The sequence below is a fragment of the Trichomycterus rosablanca genome, chromosome 9, assembly GCF_030014385.1.
Source record: "Trichomycterus rosablanca isolate fTriRos1 chromosome 9, fTriRos1.hap1, whole genome shotgun sequence".
NCBI classification, from domain to species: Eukaryota; Metazoa; Chordata; class Actinopteri; order Siluriformes; family Trichomycteridae; genus Trichomycterus; species Trichomycterus rosablanca.
Genome location: NC_085996.1, coordinates 17,767,082 through 17,787,366, shown reverse-complemented (window position 1 = coordinate 17,787,366; position 20,285 = coordinate 17,767,082). Strand labels below are relative to the sequence as shown.

The following is a 20,285-nucleotide window of genomic DNA, read 5'->3' as shown; positions in this document are numbered from 1 at the left end:
ATTAATGTCTAAACCACCGGCAACAAAAGTGAGTACACCCCTAAGAGACTACACCCCTAAATGTCCAAATTGAGCACTGCTTGTCATTATCCCTCCAAAATGTCATGTGATTTGTTAGTGTTACTAGGTCTCAGGTGTGCATAGGGAGCAGGTGTGTTCAATTTAGTAGTACAGCTCTCACACTCTCTCATACTGGTCACTGAAAGTTCCAACATGGCACCTCATGGCAAAGAACTCTCTGAGGATCTTAAAAGACGAATTGTTGCGCTACATGAAGATGGCCAAGGCTACAAGAAGATTGGCAACACCCTGAAACTGAGCTGCAGCACAGTGGCCAAGATCATCCAGCGTTTTAAAAGAGCAGGGTCCACTCAGAACAGACCTCGCGTTGGTCGTCCAAAGAAGCTGAGTGCACGTGCTCAGCGTCACATCCAACTGCTGTCTTTGAAAGATAGGCGCAGGAGTGCTGTCAGCATTGCTGCAGAGATTGAAAAGGTGGGGGGTCAGCCTGTCAGTGCTCAGACCATACGCCGCACACTACATCAAATTGGTCTGCATGGCTGTCACCCCAGAAGGAAGCCTCTTCTGAAGTCTCTACACAAGAAAGCCCGCAAACAGTTTGCTGAAGACATGTCAACAAAGGACATGGATTACTGGAACCATGTCCTATGGTCTGATGAGACCAAGATTAATTTGTTTGGTTCAGATGGTCTCAAGCATGTGTGGCGGCAATCAGGTGAGGAGTACAAAGATAAGTGTGTCATGCCTACAGTCAAGCATGGTGGTGGGAATGCCATGGTCTGGGGCTGCATGGGTGCAGCAGGTGTTGGGGAGTTACATTTCATTGAGGGACACATGAACTCCAATATGTACTGTGAAATACTGAAGCAGAGCATGATCCCCTCCCTCCGGAAACTGGGTCGCAGGGCAGTGTTCCAGCATGATAATGACCCCAAACACACCTCTAAGACGACCACTGCTTTATTGAAGAGGCTGAGGGTAAAGGTGATGGACTGGCCAAGCATGTCTCCAGACCTAAACCCAATAGAACATCTTTGGGGCATCCTCAAGCGGAAGGTGGAGGAGCGCAAAGTGTCGAATATCCGCCAGCTCCGTGATGTCGTCATGGAGGAGTGGAAAAGCATTCCAGTGGCAACCTGTGAAGCTCTGGTGAACTCCATGCCCAGGAGAGTTAAGGCAGTTCTGGGAAATAATGGTGGCCACACAAAATATTGACACTTCAGGAACTTTCACTAAGGGGTGTACTCACTTTTGTTGCCGGTGGTTTAGACATTAATGGCTGTAAATTGAGTTATTTTGAGGGAAGAATAAATTTACACTGTTATATAAGCTGCACACAGACTACTTTTCATTGTGTCAAAGTGTCATTTTGTCAGTGTTGTCCCATGAAAAGATATACTTAAATATCTGCAGAAATGTGAGGGGTGTACTCACTTTTGTGATACACTGTATGTCTAATGCAGTATAAAGGTGAACTGATCCGTTTTACTAGGGTTAATATAACAAATGTACTGCAAATAGCTGAACATCATGAAACAGTTGTTGAATCAACTTAATCCAGGTAAATATACCAAACAGCTGAGGGAAAAAGACTTAAAAACACAGGTCTAGAACCCACCAAGGGCCCTGAATTTTTTTAAATGCAAAGATTGTAGACAAGCACGTTGTGGCTCAACATTTGCCTGTTAAGTTCCGCCCAACGTACAAGCCAAGTACAATCATTAGTTAAGTCAAGCTCAGTTTAATTCAGCTAGTGTAATAAACTAGTTCAATATTAAAAATAATTTTGATCAAGCAAAGCAAGTTTATAAAACATTTAATGGACATTATTTATGCATTACAATACACATACAACTGATCCTGTACAGTATACACACACAAACACATGTACGCAAACACACAGAAAGACACACTTAGTCATCTTGAGTAGATGTGTGTGGATGTTCGATCGCAGGGACGTAATCCATGCTGTATTCAGTCTCAGATAAAGCTCTTTGAATTGTGTTCTTGTTAACAGGCTGTCTGTTGCAAAATACAACACTATTCCCATTAGAGCCACTAAACACTTCTTTGTATGTCTCTAGTGTCTTGGCTGAGGGTTGCATGTTCAGCACTTGGTGCAGACCTTCTGCCATCGGCTTCAGGGCCTTTAGAGACTAAATAAGAAAGATCACAATAAATAGATACAGTGTATCACAAAAGTGAGTACACCCCTCACATTTCTGCAAATATTTTATTATATCTTTTCATGGGACAACACTATAGAAATAAAACTTGGATATAACTTAGAGTAGTCAGTGTACAACTTGTATAGCAGTTTAGATTTACTGTCTTCTGAAAATAACTCAACACACAGCCATTAATGTCTAAATGGCTGGCAACATAAGTGAGTACACCCCACAGTGAACATGTCCAAATTGTGCCATTATTATCCAACACTGCCTTAACCCTCCTGGGCATGGAATTCACCAGAGCTGCACAGGTTGCTACTGGAATCCTCTTCCACTCCTCCATGATGACATCACGGAGCTGGTGGATGTTAGACACCTTGAACTCCTCCACCTTCCACTTGAGGATGCGCCACAGGTGCTCAATTGGGTTTAGTTCATCACCTTTACCTTCAGCTTCCTCAGCAAGGCAGTTGTCATCTTGGAGGTTGTGTTTGGGGTCGTTATCCTGTTGGAAAACTGCCATGAGGCCCAGTTTTCGAAGGGAGGGGATCATGCTCTGTTTCAGAATGTCACAGTACATGTTGGAATTCATGTTTCCCTCAATGAACTGCAGCTCCCCAGTGCCAGCAACACTCATGCAGCCCAAGACCATGATGCTACCACCACCATGCTTGACTGTAGGCAAGATACAGTTGTCTTGGTACTTCTCACCAGGGTGCCGCCACACATGCTGGACACCATCTGAGCCAAACAAGTGTATCTTGGTCTCGTCAGACCACAGGGCATTCCAGTAATCTATGTTCTTGGACTGCTTGTTTTCAGCAAACTGTTTGCTGGCTTTCTTGTGCGTCAGCTTCCTTCTGGGATGACGACCATGCAGACCGAGTTGATGCAGTGTGCGGCGTATGGTCTGAGCACTGACAGGCTGACCTCCCACGTCTTCAACCTCTGCAGCAATGCTGGCAGCACTCATGTGTCTATTTTTTAAAGCCAACCTCTGGATATGACGCCGAACACGTGGACTCAACTTCTTTTGTCGACCCTGGCGAAGCCTGTTCCGAGTGGAACCGGTCCTGGAAAACCGCTGTATGACCTTGGCCACCATGCTGTAGCTTAGTTTCAGGGTGTTAGCAATCTTCTTATAGCCCAGGCCATCTTTGTGGAGAGCAACAATTCTATTTCTCACATCCTCAGAGAGTTCTTTGCCATGAGGTGCCATGTTGAATATCCAGTGGCCAGTATGAGAGAATTGTACCCAAAACACCAAATTTAACAGCCCTGCTCCCCATTTACACCTGGGACCTTGACACCAGGGAGGGACAACGACACATTTGGGCACAATTTGGACATGTTCACTGTGGGGTGTACTCACTTATGTTGCCAGCTATTTAGACATTAATGGCTGTGTGGAGTTATTTTCAGAAGACAGTAAATCTACACTGCTATACAAGTTGTACACTGACTACTCTAAGTTATATCCAAGTTTCATGTCTATAGTGTTGTCCCATGAAAAGATATAATGAAATATTTGCTGAAATGTGAGGGGTGTACTCACTTTTGTGATACACTGTAGATGTGTTATTCATTACTGGCATACTATAATACTCATAAATACCTTAATGTTAAGACTTATTGATACCTTACTGTGAAAATAATGCTGCCTTATTAATGACCCATTAACATATTATTTTCATCATGGAAGACTAGTTTCTCATTACATATCGTAGTCACCACAGAGCAAAGTCACATTTTGCCATTTTAAATAAAAAAGCACAAAAAAACAACAAAACAGGTGTCCCTGACATTCCTTAAATCTTCAAATTATATATATATATATATATATATATATACAGTGTATCACAAAAGTGAGTACACCCCTCACATTTCTGCAAATATTTTATTATATCTTTTCATGGGACAACACTATAGAACTAAAACTTGGATATAACTTAGAGTAGTCAGTGTACAACTTGTATAGCAGTGTAGATTTACTGTCTTCTGAAAATAACTCAACACACAGCCATTAATGTCTAAATGGCTGGCAACATAAGTGAGTACACCCCACAGTGAACATGTCCAAATTGTGCCCAAAGTGTCAATATTTTGTGTGACCACCATTATTATCCAGCACTGCCTTAACCCTCCTGGGCATGGAATTCACCAGAGCTGCACAGGTGCTACTGGAATCCTCTTCCACTCCTCCATGATGACATCACGGAGCTGGTGGATGTTAGACACCTTGAACTCCTCCACCTTCCACTTGAGGATGCGCCACAGGTGCTCAGTTGGGTTTAGTCCATCACCTTTACCTTCAGCTTCCTCAGCAAGGCAGTTGTCATCTTGGAGGTTGTGTTTGGGGTCGTTATCCTGTTGGAAAACTGCCATGAGGCCCAGTTTTCGAAGGGAGGGGATCATGCTCTGTTTCAGAATGTCACAGTACATGTTGGAATTCATGTTTCCCTCAATGAACTGCAGCTCCCCAGTGCCAGCAACACTCATGCAGCCCAAGACCATGATGCTACCACCACCATGCTTGACTGTAGGCAAGATACAGTTGTCTTGGTACTTCTCACCAGGGCGCCGCCACACATGCTGGACACCATCTGAGCCAAACAAGTTTATCTTGGTCTTGTCAGACCACAGGGCATTCCAGTAATCCATGTTCTTGGACTGCTTGTCTTCAGCAAACTGTTTGCGGGCTTTCTTGTGCGTCAGCCTCCTTCTGGGATGACGACCATGCAGACCGAGTTGATGCAGTGTGCGGCGTATGGTCTGAGCACTGACAGGCTGACCTCCCACGTCTTCAACCTCTGCAGCAATGCTGGTAGCACTCATGTGTCTATTTTTTAAAGCCAACCTCTGGATATGACGCCGAACACGTGGACTCAACTTCTTTGGTCGACCCTGGCGAAGCCTGTTCCGAGTGGAACCTGTCCTGGAAAACCGCTGTATGACCTTGGCCACCATGCTGTAGCTCAGTTTCAGGGTGTTAGCAATCTTCTTATAGCCCAGGCCATCTTTGTGGAGAGCAACAATTCTATTTCTCACATCCTCAGAGAGTTCTTTGCCATGAGGTGCCATGTTGAATATCCAGTGGCCAGTATGAGAGAATTGTACCCAAAACACCAAATTTAACAGCCCTGCTCCCCATTTACACCTGGGACCTTGACACATGACACCAGGGAGGGACAACGACACATTTGGGCACAATTTGGACATGTTCACTGTGGGGTGTACTCACTTATGTTGTCAGCTATTTAGACATTAATGGCTGTGTGTTGAGTTATTTTCAGAATACAGTAAATCTACACTGCTATACAAGTTGTACACTGACTACTCTAAGTTATATCCAAGTTTCATGTCTATAGTGTTGTCCCATGAAAAGATATAATGAAATATTTGCAGAAATGTGAGGGGTGTACTCACTTTTGTGATACACTGTATATATACAGTGTATCACAAAAGTGAGTACACCCCTCACATTTCTGCAGATATTTAAGTATATCTTTTCATGGGACAACACTGACAAAATGACACTTTGACACAATGAAAAGTAGTCTGTGTGCAGCTTATATAACAGTGTAAATTTATTCTTCCCTCAAAATAACTCAATATACAGCCATTAATGTCTAAACCACCGGCAACAAAAGTGAGTACACCCCTAAGAGACTACACCCCTAAATGTCCAAATTGAGCACTGCTTGTCATTTTCCCTCCAAAATGTCATGTGATTTGTTAGTGTTACTAGGTCTCAGGTGTGCATAGGGAGCAGGTGTGTTCAATTTAGTAGTACAGCTCTCACACTCTCTCATACTGGTCACTGAAAGTTCCAACATGGCACCTCATGGCAAAGAACTCTCTGAGGATCTTAAAAGACGAATTGTTGCGCTACATGAAGATGGCCAAGGCTACAAGAAGATTGCCAACACCCTGAAACTGAGCTGCAGCACAGTGGCCAAGATCATCCAGCGTTTTAAAAGAGCAGGGTCCACTCAGAACAGACCTCGCGTTGGTCGTCCAAAGAAGCTGAGTGCACGTGCTCAGCGTCACATCCAGCTGCTGTCTTTGAAAGATAGGCGCAGGAGTGCTGTCAGCATTGCTGCAGAGATTGAAAAGGTGGGGGGTCAGCCTGTCAGTGCTCAGACCATACGCCGCACACTACATCAAATTGGTCTGCATGGCTGTCACCCCAGAAGGAAGCCTCTTCTGAAGTCTCTACACAAGAAAGCCCGCAAACAGTTTGCTGAAGACATAACAACAAAGGACATGGATTACTGGAACCATGTCCTATGGTCTGATGAGACCAAGATTAATTTGTTTGGTTCAGATGGTCTCAAGCATGTGTGGCGGCAATCAGGTGAGGAGTACAAAGATAAGTGTGTCATGCCTACAGTCAAGCATGGTGGTGGGAATGCCATGGTCTGGGGCTGCATGGGTGCAGCAGGTGTTGGGGAGTTACATTTCATTGAGGGACACATGAACTCCAATATGTACTGTGAAATACTGAAGCAGAGCATGATCCCCTCCCTCCGGAAACTGGGTCGCAGGGCAGTGTTCCAGCATGATAATGACCCCAAACACACCTCTAAGACGACCACTGCTTTATTGAAGAGGCTGAGGGTAAAGGTGATGGACTGGCCAAGCATGTCTCCAGACCTAAACCCAATAGAACATCTTTGGGGCATCCTCAAGCGGAAGGTGGAGGAGCGCAAAGTCTCGAATATCCGCCAGCTCCGTGATGTCGTCATGGAGGAGTGGAAAAGCATTCCAGTGGCAACCTGTGAAGCTCTGGTAAACTCCATGCCCAGGAGAGTTAAGGCAGTTCTGGGAAATAATGGTGGCCACACAAAATATTGACACTTCAGGAACTTTCACTTAGGGGTGTACTCACTTTTGTTGCTGGTGGTTTAGACATTAATGGCTGTATATTGAGTTATTTTGAGGGAAGAATAAATTTACACTGTTATATAAGCTGCACACAGACTACTTTTCATTGTGTCAAAGTGTCATTTTGTCAGTGTTGTCCCATGAAAAGATATACTTAAATATCTGCAGAAATGTGAGGGGTGTACTCACTTTTGTGATACACTGTATATATATATATATACAGTGTATCACAAAAGTGAGTACACCCCTCACATTTCTGCAGATATTTAAGTATATCTTTTCATGGGACAACACTGACAAAATGACACTTTCACACAATGAAAAGTAGTCTGTGTGCAGCTTATATAACAGTGTAAATTTATTCTTCCCTCAAAATAACTCAATATACAGCCATTAATGTCTAAACCACCGGCAACAAAAGTGAGTACACCCCTAAGAGACTACACCCCTAAATGTCCAAATTGAGCACTGCTTGTCATTTTCCCTCCAAAATGTCATGTGATTTGTTAGTGTTACTAGGTCTCAGGTGTGCATAGGGAGCAGGTGTGTTCAATTTAGTAGTACAGCTCTCACACTCTCTCATACTGGTCACTGAAAGTTCCAATATGGCACCTCATGGCAAAGAACTCTCTGAGGATCTTAAAAGACGAATTGTTGCGCTACATGAAGATGGCCAAGGCTACAAGAAGATTGCCAACACCCTGAAACTGAGCTGCAGCACAGTGGCCAAGATCATCCAGCGTTTTAAAAGAGCAGGGTCCACTCAGAACAGACCTCGCGTTGGTCGTCCAAAGAAGCTGAGTGCACGTGCTCAGCGTCACATCCAACTGCTGTCTTTGAAAGATAGGCGCAGGAGTGCTGTCAGCATTGCTGCAGAGATTGAAAAGGTGGGGGGTCAGCCTGTCAGTGCTCAGACCATACGCCGCACACTACATCAAATTGGTCTGCATGGCTGTCACCCCAGAAGGAAGCCTCTTCTGAAGTCTCTACACAAGAATGCCCGCAAACAGTTTGCTGAAGACATGTCAACAAAGGACATGGATTACTGGAACCATGTCCTATGGTCTGATGAGACCAAGATTAATTTGTTTGGTTCAGATGGTCTCAAGCATGTGTGGTGGCAATCAGGTGAGGAGTACAAAGATAAGTGTGTCATGCCTACAGTCAAGCATGGTGGTGGGAATGCCATGGTCTGGGGCTGCATGAGTGCAGCAGGTGTTGGGGAGTTACATTTCATTGAGGGACACATGAACTCCAATATGTACTGTGAAATACTGAAGCAGAGCATGATCCCCTCCTTCCGGAAACTGGGTCGCAGGGCAGTGTTCCAGCATGATAATGACCCCAAACCCACCTCTAAGACGACCACTGCTTTATTGAAGAGGCTGAGGGTAAAGGTGATGGACTGGCCAAGCATGTCTCCAGACCTAAACCCAATAGAACATCTTTGGGGCATCCTCAAGCGGAAGGTGGAGGAGCGCAAAGTCTCGAATATCCGCCAGCTCCGTGATGTCGTCATGGAGGAGTGGAAAAGCATTCCAGTGGCAACCTGTGAAGCTCTGGTAAACTCCATGCCCAGGAGAGTTAAGGCAGTTCTGGGAAATAATGGTGGCCACACAAAATATTGACACTTCAGGAACTTTCACTAAGGGGTGTACTCACTTTTGTTGCCGGTGGTTTAGACATTAATGGCTGTATATTGAGTTATTTTGAGGGAAGAATAAATTTACACTGTTATATAAGCTGCACACAGACTACTTTTCATTGTGTGAAAGTGTCATTTTGTCAGTGTTGTCCCATGAAAAGATATACTTAAATATCTGCAGAAATGTGAGGGGTGTACTCACTTTTGTGATACACTGTACATATATATATATATATATATATATATATATAAATTTTTAAATATGTGTAACCTGAAACCTGAGAAAACCATAGATCAATTCTATGCAAAAACACCAGCAAGTTCTCTCGACCAGAGCTCATTCCAGATGGACCAACAGACTGTAAATTTAGCTTGTTTTTGAGTTCTTTGTGCCAAAGACAAACAGGAACATCCAGACTGCAATCAGCAAAAGGTGCAAAAGCCAACATCTGTTGTAGTATGGGGACGCATCAATGGCATGGGTGGCCAGGGTATGTGTGAAGATATTGTTGACATAAAGACAGATATATTTGGATTTCAAAGAGACAAATGCAGCCATCAAGGAGATGTCTTTTTTCTGTGACATCCATGATTATTTCAGCAAGACAATGTCAGGCCTCATTCTGATCTGTAGTCTAATTCAAAATTTAGAGAATCAGACAAAGGAGACTTTGGACTGTTAAGCAGCTTAATCTTGTATTAATAAGAAATAAAAAAATTTACATGCATAACTGCAACAATGTATCATCACTTCTCAAACGATGAAAAAGGGTGATGTAACACAGGAAACATGCTTCTGTGTGTTGCAGACATCAAATTCAAAACACAATTAAGCTGGACAGTCAAAAACATTGGAAATCTTTTTTGTACTTTTTTATTTAAAAAAAATAAATACTGATTAGTTTAGTTGCCTAAGGTCTGGGACAGAGTGCATATTGATGTTATTTTTAAGCACTTCTTTTGCTTTAAATAAGATATTTAAGTATTTATAATGAATAAATGTTAAATAAACAGCATATATAATGCCCTGATAACTTTCAGAACTCCCAACTAATTTTAATAACATGAAGACAACAAGTAAACATAAAATACAGTTTTTAAATGATCATTTTACCTATAAAAGATGAAGATTTATTCACAGAATTTGATCCCAAAAGTCTTGGGAGGCTAATGGATAATGGATGTTACTGTGGTTTACTGGAGTCCCGGAGCCTTAGCAATGGCTTTGTAACCTCTTTCAGACTGGTAGATTTCAATGACTATGTTTTGCATTGTATTTGAATCTATTTTAAACATGACCTCATGCTGCTTTATCAGACCTTCTAGCCTGCTTCACATTACCAAACATTTCATATTTAGATTCAACAGATCTGGCAATCATGCCTGGGTGTGGCTAATAAAACCGAACCCAATCACCTAGTGAATTTGGTTTAGTGGTTCATTTAGTAGCTGTGTCTAATGGTAGAAGTAGTTTGATGATCTGAAACAAAGTGTGCAAAAGATTTTCGGCGGGGGCAAATACTTTTTCAAAATTTTTCACATTTTTCAAAAAAACAATTCACAGCACTGTATAATACATGCATATGAAATTGATTACACCATGTAAGATAAAAAAAAAATACATAAAGACATGTTGATCAGACAGTATCATTGATAAATACCTTCATGACTGTAGATGCTTGTTTGAACATTGCAGGTGCAGCAGCAGTAACATTATTCATAATGGCGTCTGCAAAAAAGGGATAAACATCTGTGTTAATAACCCAAAATCAATATGTCTTGGTCTTAATTCACAATTTTAACCCTGTATTACAAACTTCATCAATTTGCAATTACTTTCAATAATTAATTATATTTATATATTTTTAGATGTTCATTTTATATTTATATTTTTTATAAATAGTAACTCCAGTCACCTTAGACACCTTAACCTCCCTCAAGTCACGCAAAAGAATGTAAAGTAGAAGCTAAGATGTAACAGTTGTAAGGCTTTATTTTTAACAACAAAAAGTACAATGCAAAAAAAATATACAGTGTATCACAAAAGTGAGTACACCCCTCACATTTCTGCAAATATTTCATTATATCTTTTCATGGGACAACACTGTAGACATGAAACTTGGATATAACTTAGAGTAGTCAGTGTACAGCTTGTATAGCAGTGTAGATTTACTGTCTTCTGAAAATAACTCAACACACAGCCATTAATGTCTAAATAGCTGGCAACATAAGTGAGTACACCCCACAGTGAACATGTCCAAATTGTGCCCAAATGTGTCATTGTCCCTCCCTGGTGTCATGTGTCAAGGTCCCAGGTGTAAATGGGGAGCAGGGCTGTTAAATTTGGTGTTTTGGGTACAATTCTCTCATACTGGCCACTGGATATTCAACATGGCACCTCATGGCAAAGAACTCTCTGAGGATGTGAGAAATAGAATTGTTGCTCTCCACAAAGATGGCCTGGGCTATAAGAAGATTGCTAACACCCTGAAACTGAGCTACAGCATGGTGGCCAAGGTCATACAGCGGTTTTCCAGGACAGGTTCCACTCGGAACAGGCTTCGCCAGGGTCGACCAAAGAAGTTGAGTCCACGTGTTCGGCGTCATATCCAGAGGTTGGCTTTAAAAAATAGACACATGAGTGCTGCCAGCATTGCTGCAGAGGTTGAAGACGTGAGAGGTCAGCCTGTCAGTGCTCAGACCATACGCCGCACACTGCATCAACTCAGTCTGCATGGTCGTCATCCCAGAAGGAAGCTGACGCACAAGAAAGCCCGCAAACAGTTTGCTGAAGACAAGCAGTCCAAGAACATGGATTACTGGAATGCCCTGTGGTCTGACGAGACCAAGATAAACTTGTTTGGCTCAGATGGTGTCCAGCATGTGTGGCGGCGCCCTGGTGAGAAGTACCAAGACAACTGTATCTTGCCTACAGTCAAGCATGGTGGTGGTAGCATCATGGTCTTGGGCTGCATGAGTGTTGCTGGCACTGGGGAGCTGCAGTTCATTGAGGGAAACATGAATTCCAACATGTACTGTGACATTCTGAAACAGAGCATGATCCCCTCCCTTCGAAAACTGGGCCTCATGGCAGTTTTCCAACAGGATAACGACCCCAAACACAACCTCCAAGATGACAACTGCCTTGCTGAGGAAGCTGAAGGTAAAGGTGATGGACTAAACCCAATTGAGCACCTGTGGCGCATCCTCAAGTGGACGGTGGAGGAGTTCAAGGTGTCTAACATCCACCAGCTCCGTGATGTCATCATGGAGGAGTGGAAGAGGATTCCAGTAGCAACCTGTGCAGCTCTGGTGAATTCCATGCCCAGGAGGGTTAAGGCAGTGCTGGATAATAATGGTGGTCACACAAAATATTGACACTTTGGGCACAATTTGGACATGTTCACTGTGGGGTGTACTCACTTATGTTGCCAGCCATTTAGACATTAATGGCTGTGTGTTGAGTTATTTTCAGAAGACAGTAAATCTACACTGCTATACAAGTTGTACACTGACTACTCTAAGTTATATCCAAGTTTTATTTCTATAGTGTTGTCCCATGAAAAGATATAATGAAATATTTGCAGAAATGTGAGGGGTGTACTCACTTTTGTGATACACTGTATATATTAAAAAAAATAAAAATAAAAATAAATGTGTTCTAAGAGATTTTTTCCCCATGTTAAAAGTGGACTGACAATAAGTGCACTTACAAGCACACAATAATTAGATTAGTGCAAGAAATCAGCACATAAAAATATGATTATGGGAAATCTTCAAGTTTACATGGGTCAATCAGTAATCTAATTACTCAGTATCACAACTTATACTCAAATTGTAGTACTTAGACCATATGTATATATTTTACAAGTCACGTACTTTAACCTTCTTTTAAAACCAGCCTTGAGTTATATTAGCCTTTGAGGTTGTCTTGTTGTAGTTTTTGTAATGGTGTTCTGGGAATCATATATGCAACAATTCTTTTTTTAAGCATGCCAAGCTAAATTATTGACAAAGAGTTTCGTTTTTGTTTCATATGAGCTTTGTTTTGTCTAAATGCTCATGAGCCAGATAATCTTTAAGATGCCCATCTTAGCTCCGGTGGTGCAGCGGTAAAGTACGCTAGCGCACCAGAGTTGGGGTTTCAAATACATCGTATCGAATCTCAGCTCTGCCTTTCCGACTGGGCTGGGTGGCAGCATGAACAACGATTGGCTGTTGTTCAGGGTTAGAGGGTAAGAAAGTCGGATCATAGGTCCTCATAACTGGTGCAACTGCGGCCCCTGCTGGCGCCTGCACAGGGCTGAGGAATAATGCTGATGGGGGTGTGGCCCTCCATACACAGTGCCCGTCAAGTGTATGAACTTGACTCGTACAGGTGAAAAATGCAGTCTGTACTGACTGTATGTGCCGGAGGGGGCGTATGTCAGTTGAGAGGCGTCCTCAGTCAGCGGTGAAGGGTCGAATCAGTATAGAGGACGCAATCAGGGTAAATGGACACAACTAGATGGGGGGGGGGGGGGGGATGCCCATCTTACGTTTATCTTAAAAGTAAACATAACACTTTGTATGTAACTCAGCTATGTATTCATGCAGGTTCTTTAGAAAAGTAAGAAGAATTCTCAGCATAAGGCCTCTGCAACAGAGATTACAGCAACAAAGTTTAATAAAAACAGTTTCTTCAACTTGTGCTCACCTTGATTTTCGTCTCGCTTCACTTCCTGTGGCTTGATTGAATTTTCAAACATATTCTTAATCAAACAAAAACAAAAATAAATTGCTTTAATTACCACCCAAAATATTCTGACAATTATTATACAAATAAATCATAGGTGACCAACTAACCATAAGTTTGCGCTCAGCTTTTAAAGATCGGACAACATATGGAAGGATTTTTTTGGGGTAAGCGCTGCGTTTCCATGTGGTCTGTACAATCTTCTCATCCAGCAAGTCATCTAAAGTGTTGCACTCACTGTCTGAAAAGCCATAACACCATGTTAAGTGTGCAGGATCATATTACTACACAAAACAACCACAATAAAACCTATTGGAGGCATGTTATTTGCACCTACTTCTGATTCCATATCAACAATCTCAGTGATGTCACTTAATTTAACCTCTAATGTAAATACAAAATAAGCTAAATAATACTTCTGCTTACCTGTTTTGTTCTTTTGTTTATTAGTATTTAACGGCATGTTTTACACTTTGGTTACATCCATGACAGGAACGGTTATTTATTACACAAGTTTCTTCAGTTCACAAGGTTATATCAAACACAGTCTTGGACAATTTAGTATCTTCAATTCACCTCACTTGCATGTCTTTGGACTGTGGGAGGAAACCGGAGCTCCCGGAGGAAACCCACGCAGACATGGGGAGAACATGCAAACTCCACACAGAAAGGACCCGGACCGCCCAACCTGGGGTTCGAACCCATGACCTTCTTGCTGTGAGGCGACAGTGCTACCCACTTGGCCACCGTGCCGCCCTTCTGCTTATCTGACATTTCACTGGTTACTCTTGTTTCTTTTTATTATACCATGATTAGTTTTTTTTCTTTCAAATTAGACTCTTTGTCAACAGCCAAAACAACACTTTAGTGGCTTTAGGGCAAGTCTCTGAATATCCTTGAATGGCCTATACAAAGTTTGGACTTTAAACCAATCAAACATATGTAGAGACCTAGAGGTGGCAGTTCCAATTTACTTGCCATCCAGTCCAACAAAGCTTAAAAGTGCCATAAATAACTCAAATTCAATTGTACATAGCTTGTAGAGATGTATCCAAGAAGACATGCTGCTGTAACTGCTGTCAAAGAGGTTTCCACAAAATATTGAATAAATGGGTCAAATACTTTCATGAATACAGGATTTAAGTTCTTGATTTTCAAAAAAAGGTTTTAAAAAGTGATACATTTTTAAATGATGGCTAAAATGAGAATTACATCTATTTTAAATCAGATCCACTACACAAAGTGTGCAAAGACAAGGGTGTGAATACTTTGAGTCCACTGTATGTGTGAGTGATTACCCCCATTATAATGGCATTTGCCACTTTTATAAATCAGATGTAGAGTGCTTTATTTGTTGATCTGTGCTGTTTTATACAGCTTTGGCGAATAACAGCCATTGTTACCACTAGTTCATGTTAACTGGTTTAGACTTTGGTGTGAAAGATTATTAGTTACCTTGACCATTCTCCTCTGGTGCGTCATCCCATGACAAACCATTAACCAAGATGTTTAGCTGCACTGCAATCTCGAAATTCTAAAAGTGAAATAAATACATGAGTAAATTATAACGTCACGTTACTGCCTGGAACGTTATATGGCAATTTATTTAAATAAGTAAATGACAATGTCCCGTTAATGGCTTCATATATTACAAACCTTATTCTTTGTTTTTCCAAAAAATAATGTTTGTGTTATGTTGGTGACATTAATGTGTATGTATGATAGATGGTTTGATAACAATAAATGGCAAACACTTTTATAGGTTTATATGTTTATTAGGTTAATTAAATGCAAATTGAATGTTATGGATATTCCTACGTTTACTCCGTTAGTTTTACAAATGTCCCTAACTCTAGAACAAGAACAGTCATTTTGTTTTATTCCTTAAATAAATAAACGCAATCTAGCCTTTTCAAACGTATAATGCATAGGCAGTGCATTGCAGTGGTATTTTTGTGTTTTACTGACATCTACTTTTGTTAATACGAATACTACAGTAACTAACACAACACTTTTTTTGCTATAGGCTACAAAACATAAACTAACCGTCAGCAGTTCTTGCAGCAGTTTATTCTTGTCGTCTGCATTAAGTTGCGATTGACCGTCAAGCAACTTCATGAGTAAACTTTTATACTTGGTAAGCTGATTAGTAACGATACTCTTCTGCTTTACATTTACTCTGAACTCATTATGATCCTCCATCTTTACCGCCGAATGTTCAAAATAACAAACGTCTTGAGGAAAACAGGAAGCGGAAGTCAGGGACTAGTCAAATAGAAGTCCTAAACTGAAGTCCTTATCGCCTACTAACATAATGTGCACTACACATAATACTACACTCAGTATATGCTGTGTATTGGTGTATTGCTCCCGCAGTGGCACACGAACGCTTTATTTCCACCCGTTTTTTTTTGTATATAAAATGTCTAAACTGGTCGCATTGCATAACAGGATGTATGTACACCGCGGAGATTTCACAAGGTCCCTTTGCTGTTCCCTTGTGTTCCCTACACTAGTGATGGGTCGGTCGCGAACGATCCGGTTCTAAGAGCCGGCTCTTTAAAGTGAACGACGGGATCCGGCTCCTGACTGGGAACCGATTCGTTTTTTTCCGGGAGTTTTTTCTGTCAAACCCACACGTGATTGGTCAAGATACGTGGTGGCGTTTGTGTAATTACACTGAGCAGGAGGGGAGGGGTTACACACACACACACACACACACACACAGAGACAGCGTGCACACGAACAGGAGGGAGAGAGAGAGAGAGAGAGAGAGAGAGAGAGAGAGCACTCTGCGCTTTACACAGCCAGACATTACACGCTGGAAAGGTGAGGAAAATGAGTGAGAGGAGACATAGTAAAGTTTGGACTCGAGAAGCCCCTTTTACAGAGAAGTTCAGACCCACTGAACCAAGTGTTCACTGGGAGACCAAGTGTTCAGTCTACCCACATCTTATACATGTGATGGCACATAGACTGTGTATCTGTCCCCTCAGAGAGAATCTTTTTTAACAGGGCAGATCATAACAGAAAGGAGAAACAGGATCAAGCCATCAAAGATGGGCTCCTTGGTTTTTCTGAATGCCAATCTTCACTAAATACTTACAAATACTGTCACCTGGATGCTTTCACCTGGATTTTCTTTTTGTTTTGCACATTTTCATTTATATTTTGTTGAGTGTGAGTGATGCTTCGTTGATGTTGTGTTGTTTCACTCTAGATGCTTGTTTATTTTGTTTTGTTTATTAGGATTTTAACGTCACGTTTTACACTTTGGTTACATTCATGACAGGAACATTCACCTCACTTGCATGTCTTTGGACTGTGGGAGGAAACCGGAGCACCCGGAGGAAACCCACGCGGACACGGGAAAGACATGCAAACTCCACACAGAAAGGACCCGGGCTCTTCACCTGGGGATCGAACCCAGGACCTTCTTGCCGTGAGGTGACAGTGCCAACCACTTAGCCACCATGCTGTCCCACTTTAGATGCAAACGTACAAATAATATACACAATCAGATCTTTTTGTCTAATTGAGATGGGTCTTTGTTTTTGTATTTTATAATTTATTGTTGGAGCACTCTGTTCCATGTTGAGTATATAAATAAAGCAATTTAAATAATAAACATTTGATACAATGTTTTTTTTACATTATTAATTCATTTTACATGTAATTTGGTAATAAATTAATTTAAGCAACAAAAAAATCTAAGGAGCCACTTGGGAGCCGAAAGAGCCGGCTCTTTTTAGTGAGCCGAGCCAAAAGAACCGGCTCACTAAAAGGAGCCGAAATTCCCATCACTACCCTACACACTAATCACTTGATATCAGCTATTATACAACAGTTAGTTCCGACCTTACAATCTGATTAGTTGAGAAGCGTTCTAACCGATATTCGTGATAACAGCACGGCCTTTTCACACCACAACTGTATTACTCCGCTGACGCGTTGCCAGTAAGGACAAGCTTCATGCACACAAGTGCATGCAGGCGACACAGACTTTTTTCCCGATCGCGATTTAAATCCGTGATCTAATATACAATCTAGCGCACTGTGTAGGGAACATAACCAATTGTCTAGGGAACATAAATCCGTGATCTGATACACAATCTAGTGTACTATGTAGGGAACATTACTGTGTTTGTAACGCGAACAGTTAGCTTAAGGGACAGTGGTAGCCTAGTGGGTAGCTTTGGGCTATCAACCGGAAGATTGGCGGTTCAAATCCAGGCTCTGCTATGCAGCCACTGTTGGGTCCTTGAGCAAGGCCCTTAACCCTGTCTGCTCCAGGGGCGCCGTAAGGTGGCTGACCCTGCGCTCTGACCCCAGCTTCCAAAACAAGATGGGATATGCGAAGAAAGAATTTCATTGTACTGTACACCTGTATATGTATATATGACAAATAAAGTATATGTTCTTCTTAATAGCCCAGTTAACAGCTCCTAAAAGTTCTGTTATCACCCATATCCTTTGGTGTGTGCAAGAGTTTTTTTTATTTCTTTTTTTTCCCTTCGGAGGTTCTTGCCTTCTTCTTGTTGTTCTTCTTACATCCCTGAAATGAGTTTTTGCAATCTGGGATGTCTGCTTTGTAGTGTTAAACTTTATATTTGTTGTGGAACTACTTTCTGGCGGAAGGTATTGTCAATATTAAAGCATATTAATTATGAAATTCAGGGCTTATTTGATTTATTTATTTTCTATAAAAGCAATTATACAACAGGTAGTTCTGACCTTACAATCTGATTGGTTGAGAAGCGTTCTAAACGTGCTGATATTCGTGGTAACAGCACGGCCTTTTCACACCACAATGGTATTACTCCGCTGACGCGTTGCCAGTAACGACAAGCTTCATGTACACAAACGCGCACGCAGGCGACACAGCCTTTTTTTCCTGATCGCATTTTAAATCCGTTATCTGATACACAATCTAGCGCACTGTGTAGGGAACATAACCAATTGTCTAATATATTGTCTAGTGCACTATGTAGTGAACATGAATGCGTTATCGATACACAATCTAGCGCACTATGTAGGGAACATTAATGTGTTTGTAATGCAAACAGTTAGCTTAATAGCCCAGTTAGCAGCTCCTAAGAGTTCTGTTCTCACCAATATCCTTTAGTGTGTGCAAGATGTTTTTTGTTTCTTTTTTTTCTCTTCGGAGGTTCTTGACTTTTTCTTCTTGTTGTTCTTACCTCCCTGAAATGAATCACAGCCGTGATGTTATTCGCGATAACACACTCCCTCTCGTGTTCTATTGCTTAATAGAACACTTGAGGTCGTGTGTTATCGCGAAAAACGCAACCGAATCACAGCCCTGATGTTATTCGCGATAACACACTCCCTCTCGTACGGAAGCGTATTGCTGCCACACAGATAAAAAAAAAATACCGTCAGTATGTCGTTATAACGAGAAAAGATGTCGTTATAACGAGAAAGGATGTCGTTATAACGAGAAAAGGATGTCGTTAAAACGAGAAAAGGATGTCGTTATAACGCGAAAAGGATGTCGTTATAACGAGAAAAGTTCATTACCTCAAATGCTGCACAGCTGATGGAGAGTATCTGCTGATGGAGAGACAGTTTGCACACATGCATGATGCTGTAACTTGTGTAACCTTACAGCTTGTGGTGCCGATCAAGATTCTCCTTTAGGATCAACAATGTCTAAACTTGGTTTAATATTCAACATTTGTCTGACATTCGGCATTCCGATCTAAATAAGTGCTTCAAAAAACACATAAGACCTTCTTATTTGATGATTTCTTACACAAATGAAAATAGTCAACATACTACAAAAACAAGTTTATGTTCAATTTAAGATTACGTCTATTTATCTAAAGAAAGGTTATAATGAAACCGTTTATCCAGCTCCCACTTCATGTAACGAGTTAGGGACCGTCATAAAACTAACTGAGAAACGTAGGAAACATGCACTTATCCACACTAATAAATCCATTTAAATCTGGTATGATTTGTATTTTTGGAAATATAATTTGTATATTTGAAATATAAATTTATTACAGATTTATTTATCTTTATTTAAATGTAATGTAAAATAAATACCATGTTATTTCAAAAAATAAGGTTTTTGTAGTAGGTGAGAAACATTGATGTGTTTTTGTAAAAACTGTTTGACATTAATTCATCAAATCATACCAGATTTAAATGGATTTATTAGTGTGGATAAGTGCATGTTTCCTACGTTTCTCAGTTAGTTTTATGACGGTCCCTAACTCATTAGATGAAGTGGGAGCTGGATAAACGGTTTCATTATAACCTTTCTTTAGATAAATAGACGTAATCTTAAATTGAACATAAACTTGTTTTTGTAGTATGTTGACTATTTTCATTTGTGTAAGAAATCATCAAATAAGAAGGTCTTATGTGTTTTTTGAAGCACTTATTTAGATCGGAATGCCGAATGTCAGACAAATGTTGAATATTAAACCAAGTTTAGACATTGTTGATCCTAAAGGAGAATCTTGATCGGCACCACAAGCTGTAAGGTTACACAAGTTACAGCATCATGCATGTGTGCAAACTGTCTCTCCATCAGCAGATACTCTCCATCAGCTGTGCAGCATTTGAGGTAATGAACTTTTCTCTTTATAACGACATCCTTTTCTCGTTTTAACGACATCCTTTTCTCGTTATAACGACATCCTTTTCTCGTTATAACGACATCCTTTTCTCGTTTTAACGACATCCTTTTCTCGTTATAACGACATCCTTTCTCGTTATAACGACATACTGACGGTATTTTTTTTTTAACTGTGTGGCAGCAGTACTCTCGTGTTCTATTGCTTAAAGGAACTTCAGT

At 41.1% G+C, this 20,285-nt stretch overlaps 1 protein-coding gene across 1 annotated transcript; it reads right to left on the bottom strand.

Moving 5' to 3' along the window:
* Positions 1-1,822: 1,822 nt before the first annotated feature.
* On the bottom strand, positions 1,823-19,074 carry nsl1 (NSL1 component of MIS12 kinetochore complex). The gene is made up of 6 exons (XM_063001198.1): positions 18,998-19,074; positions 14,915-14,993; positions 13,570-13,700; positions 13,421-13,475; positions 10,386-10,453; positions 1,823-2,177 (listed from the first exon to the last, which is right to left on the bottom strand). The coding sequence occupies exons 1-6, from the start codon at positions 19,058-19,060 to the stop codon at positions 1,935-1,937; spliced, it is 639 nt and encodes a 212-aa protein (XP_062857268.1). The 5' UTR covers positions 19,061-19,074; the 3' UTR covers positions 1,823-1,934.
* Between the last annotated feature and the right edge of the window lie 1,211 nt (positions 19,075-20,285).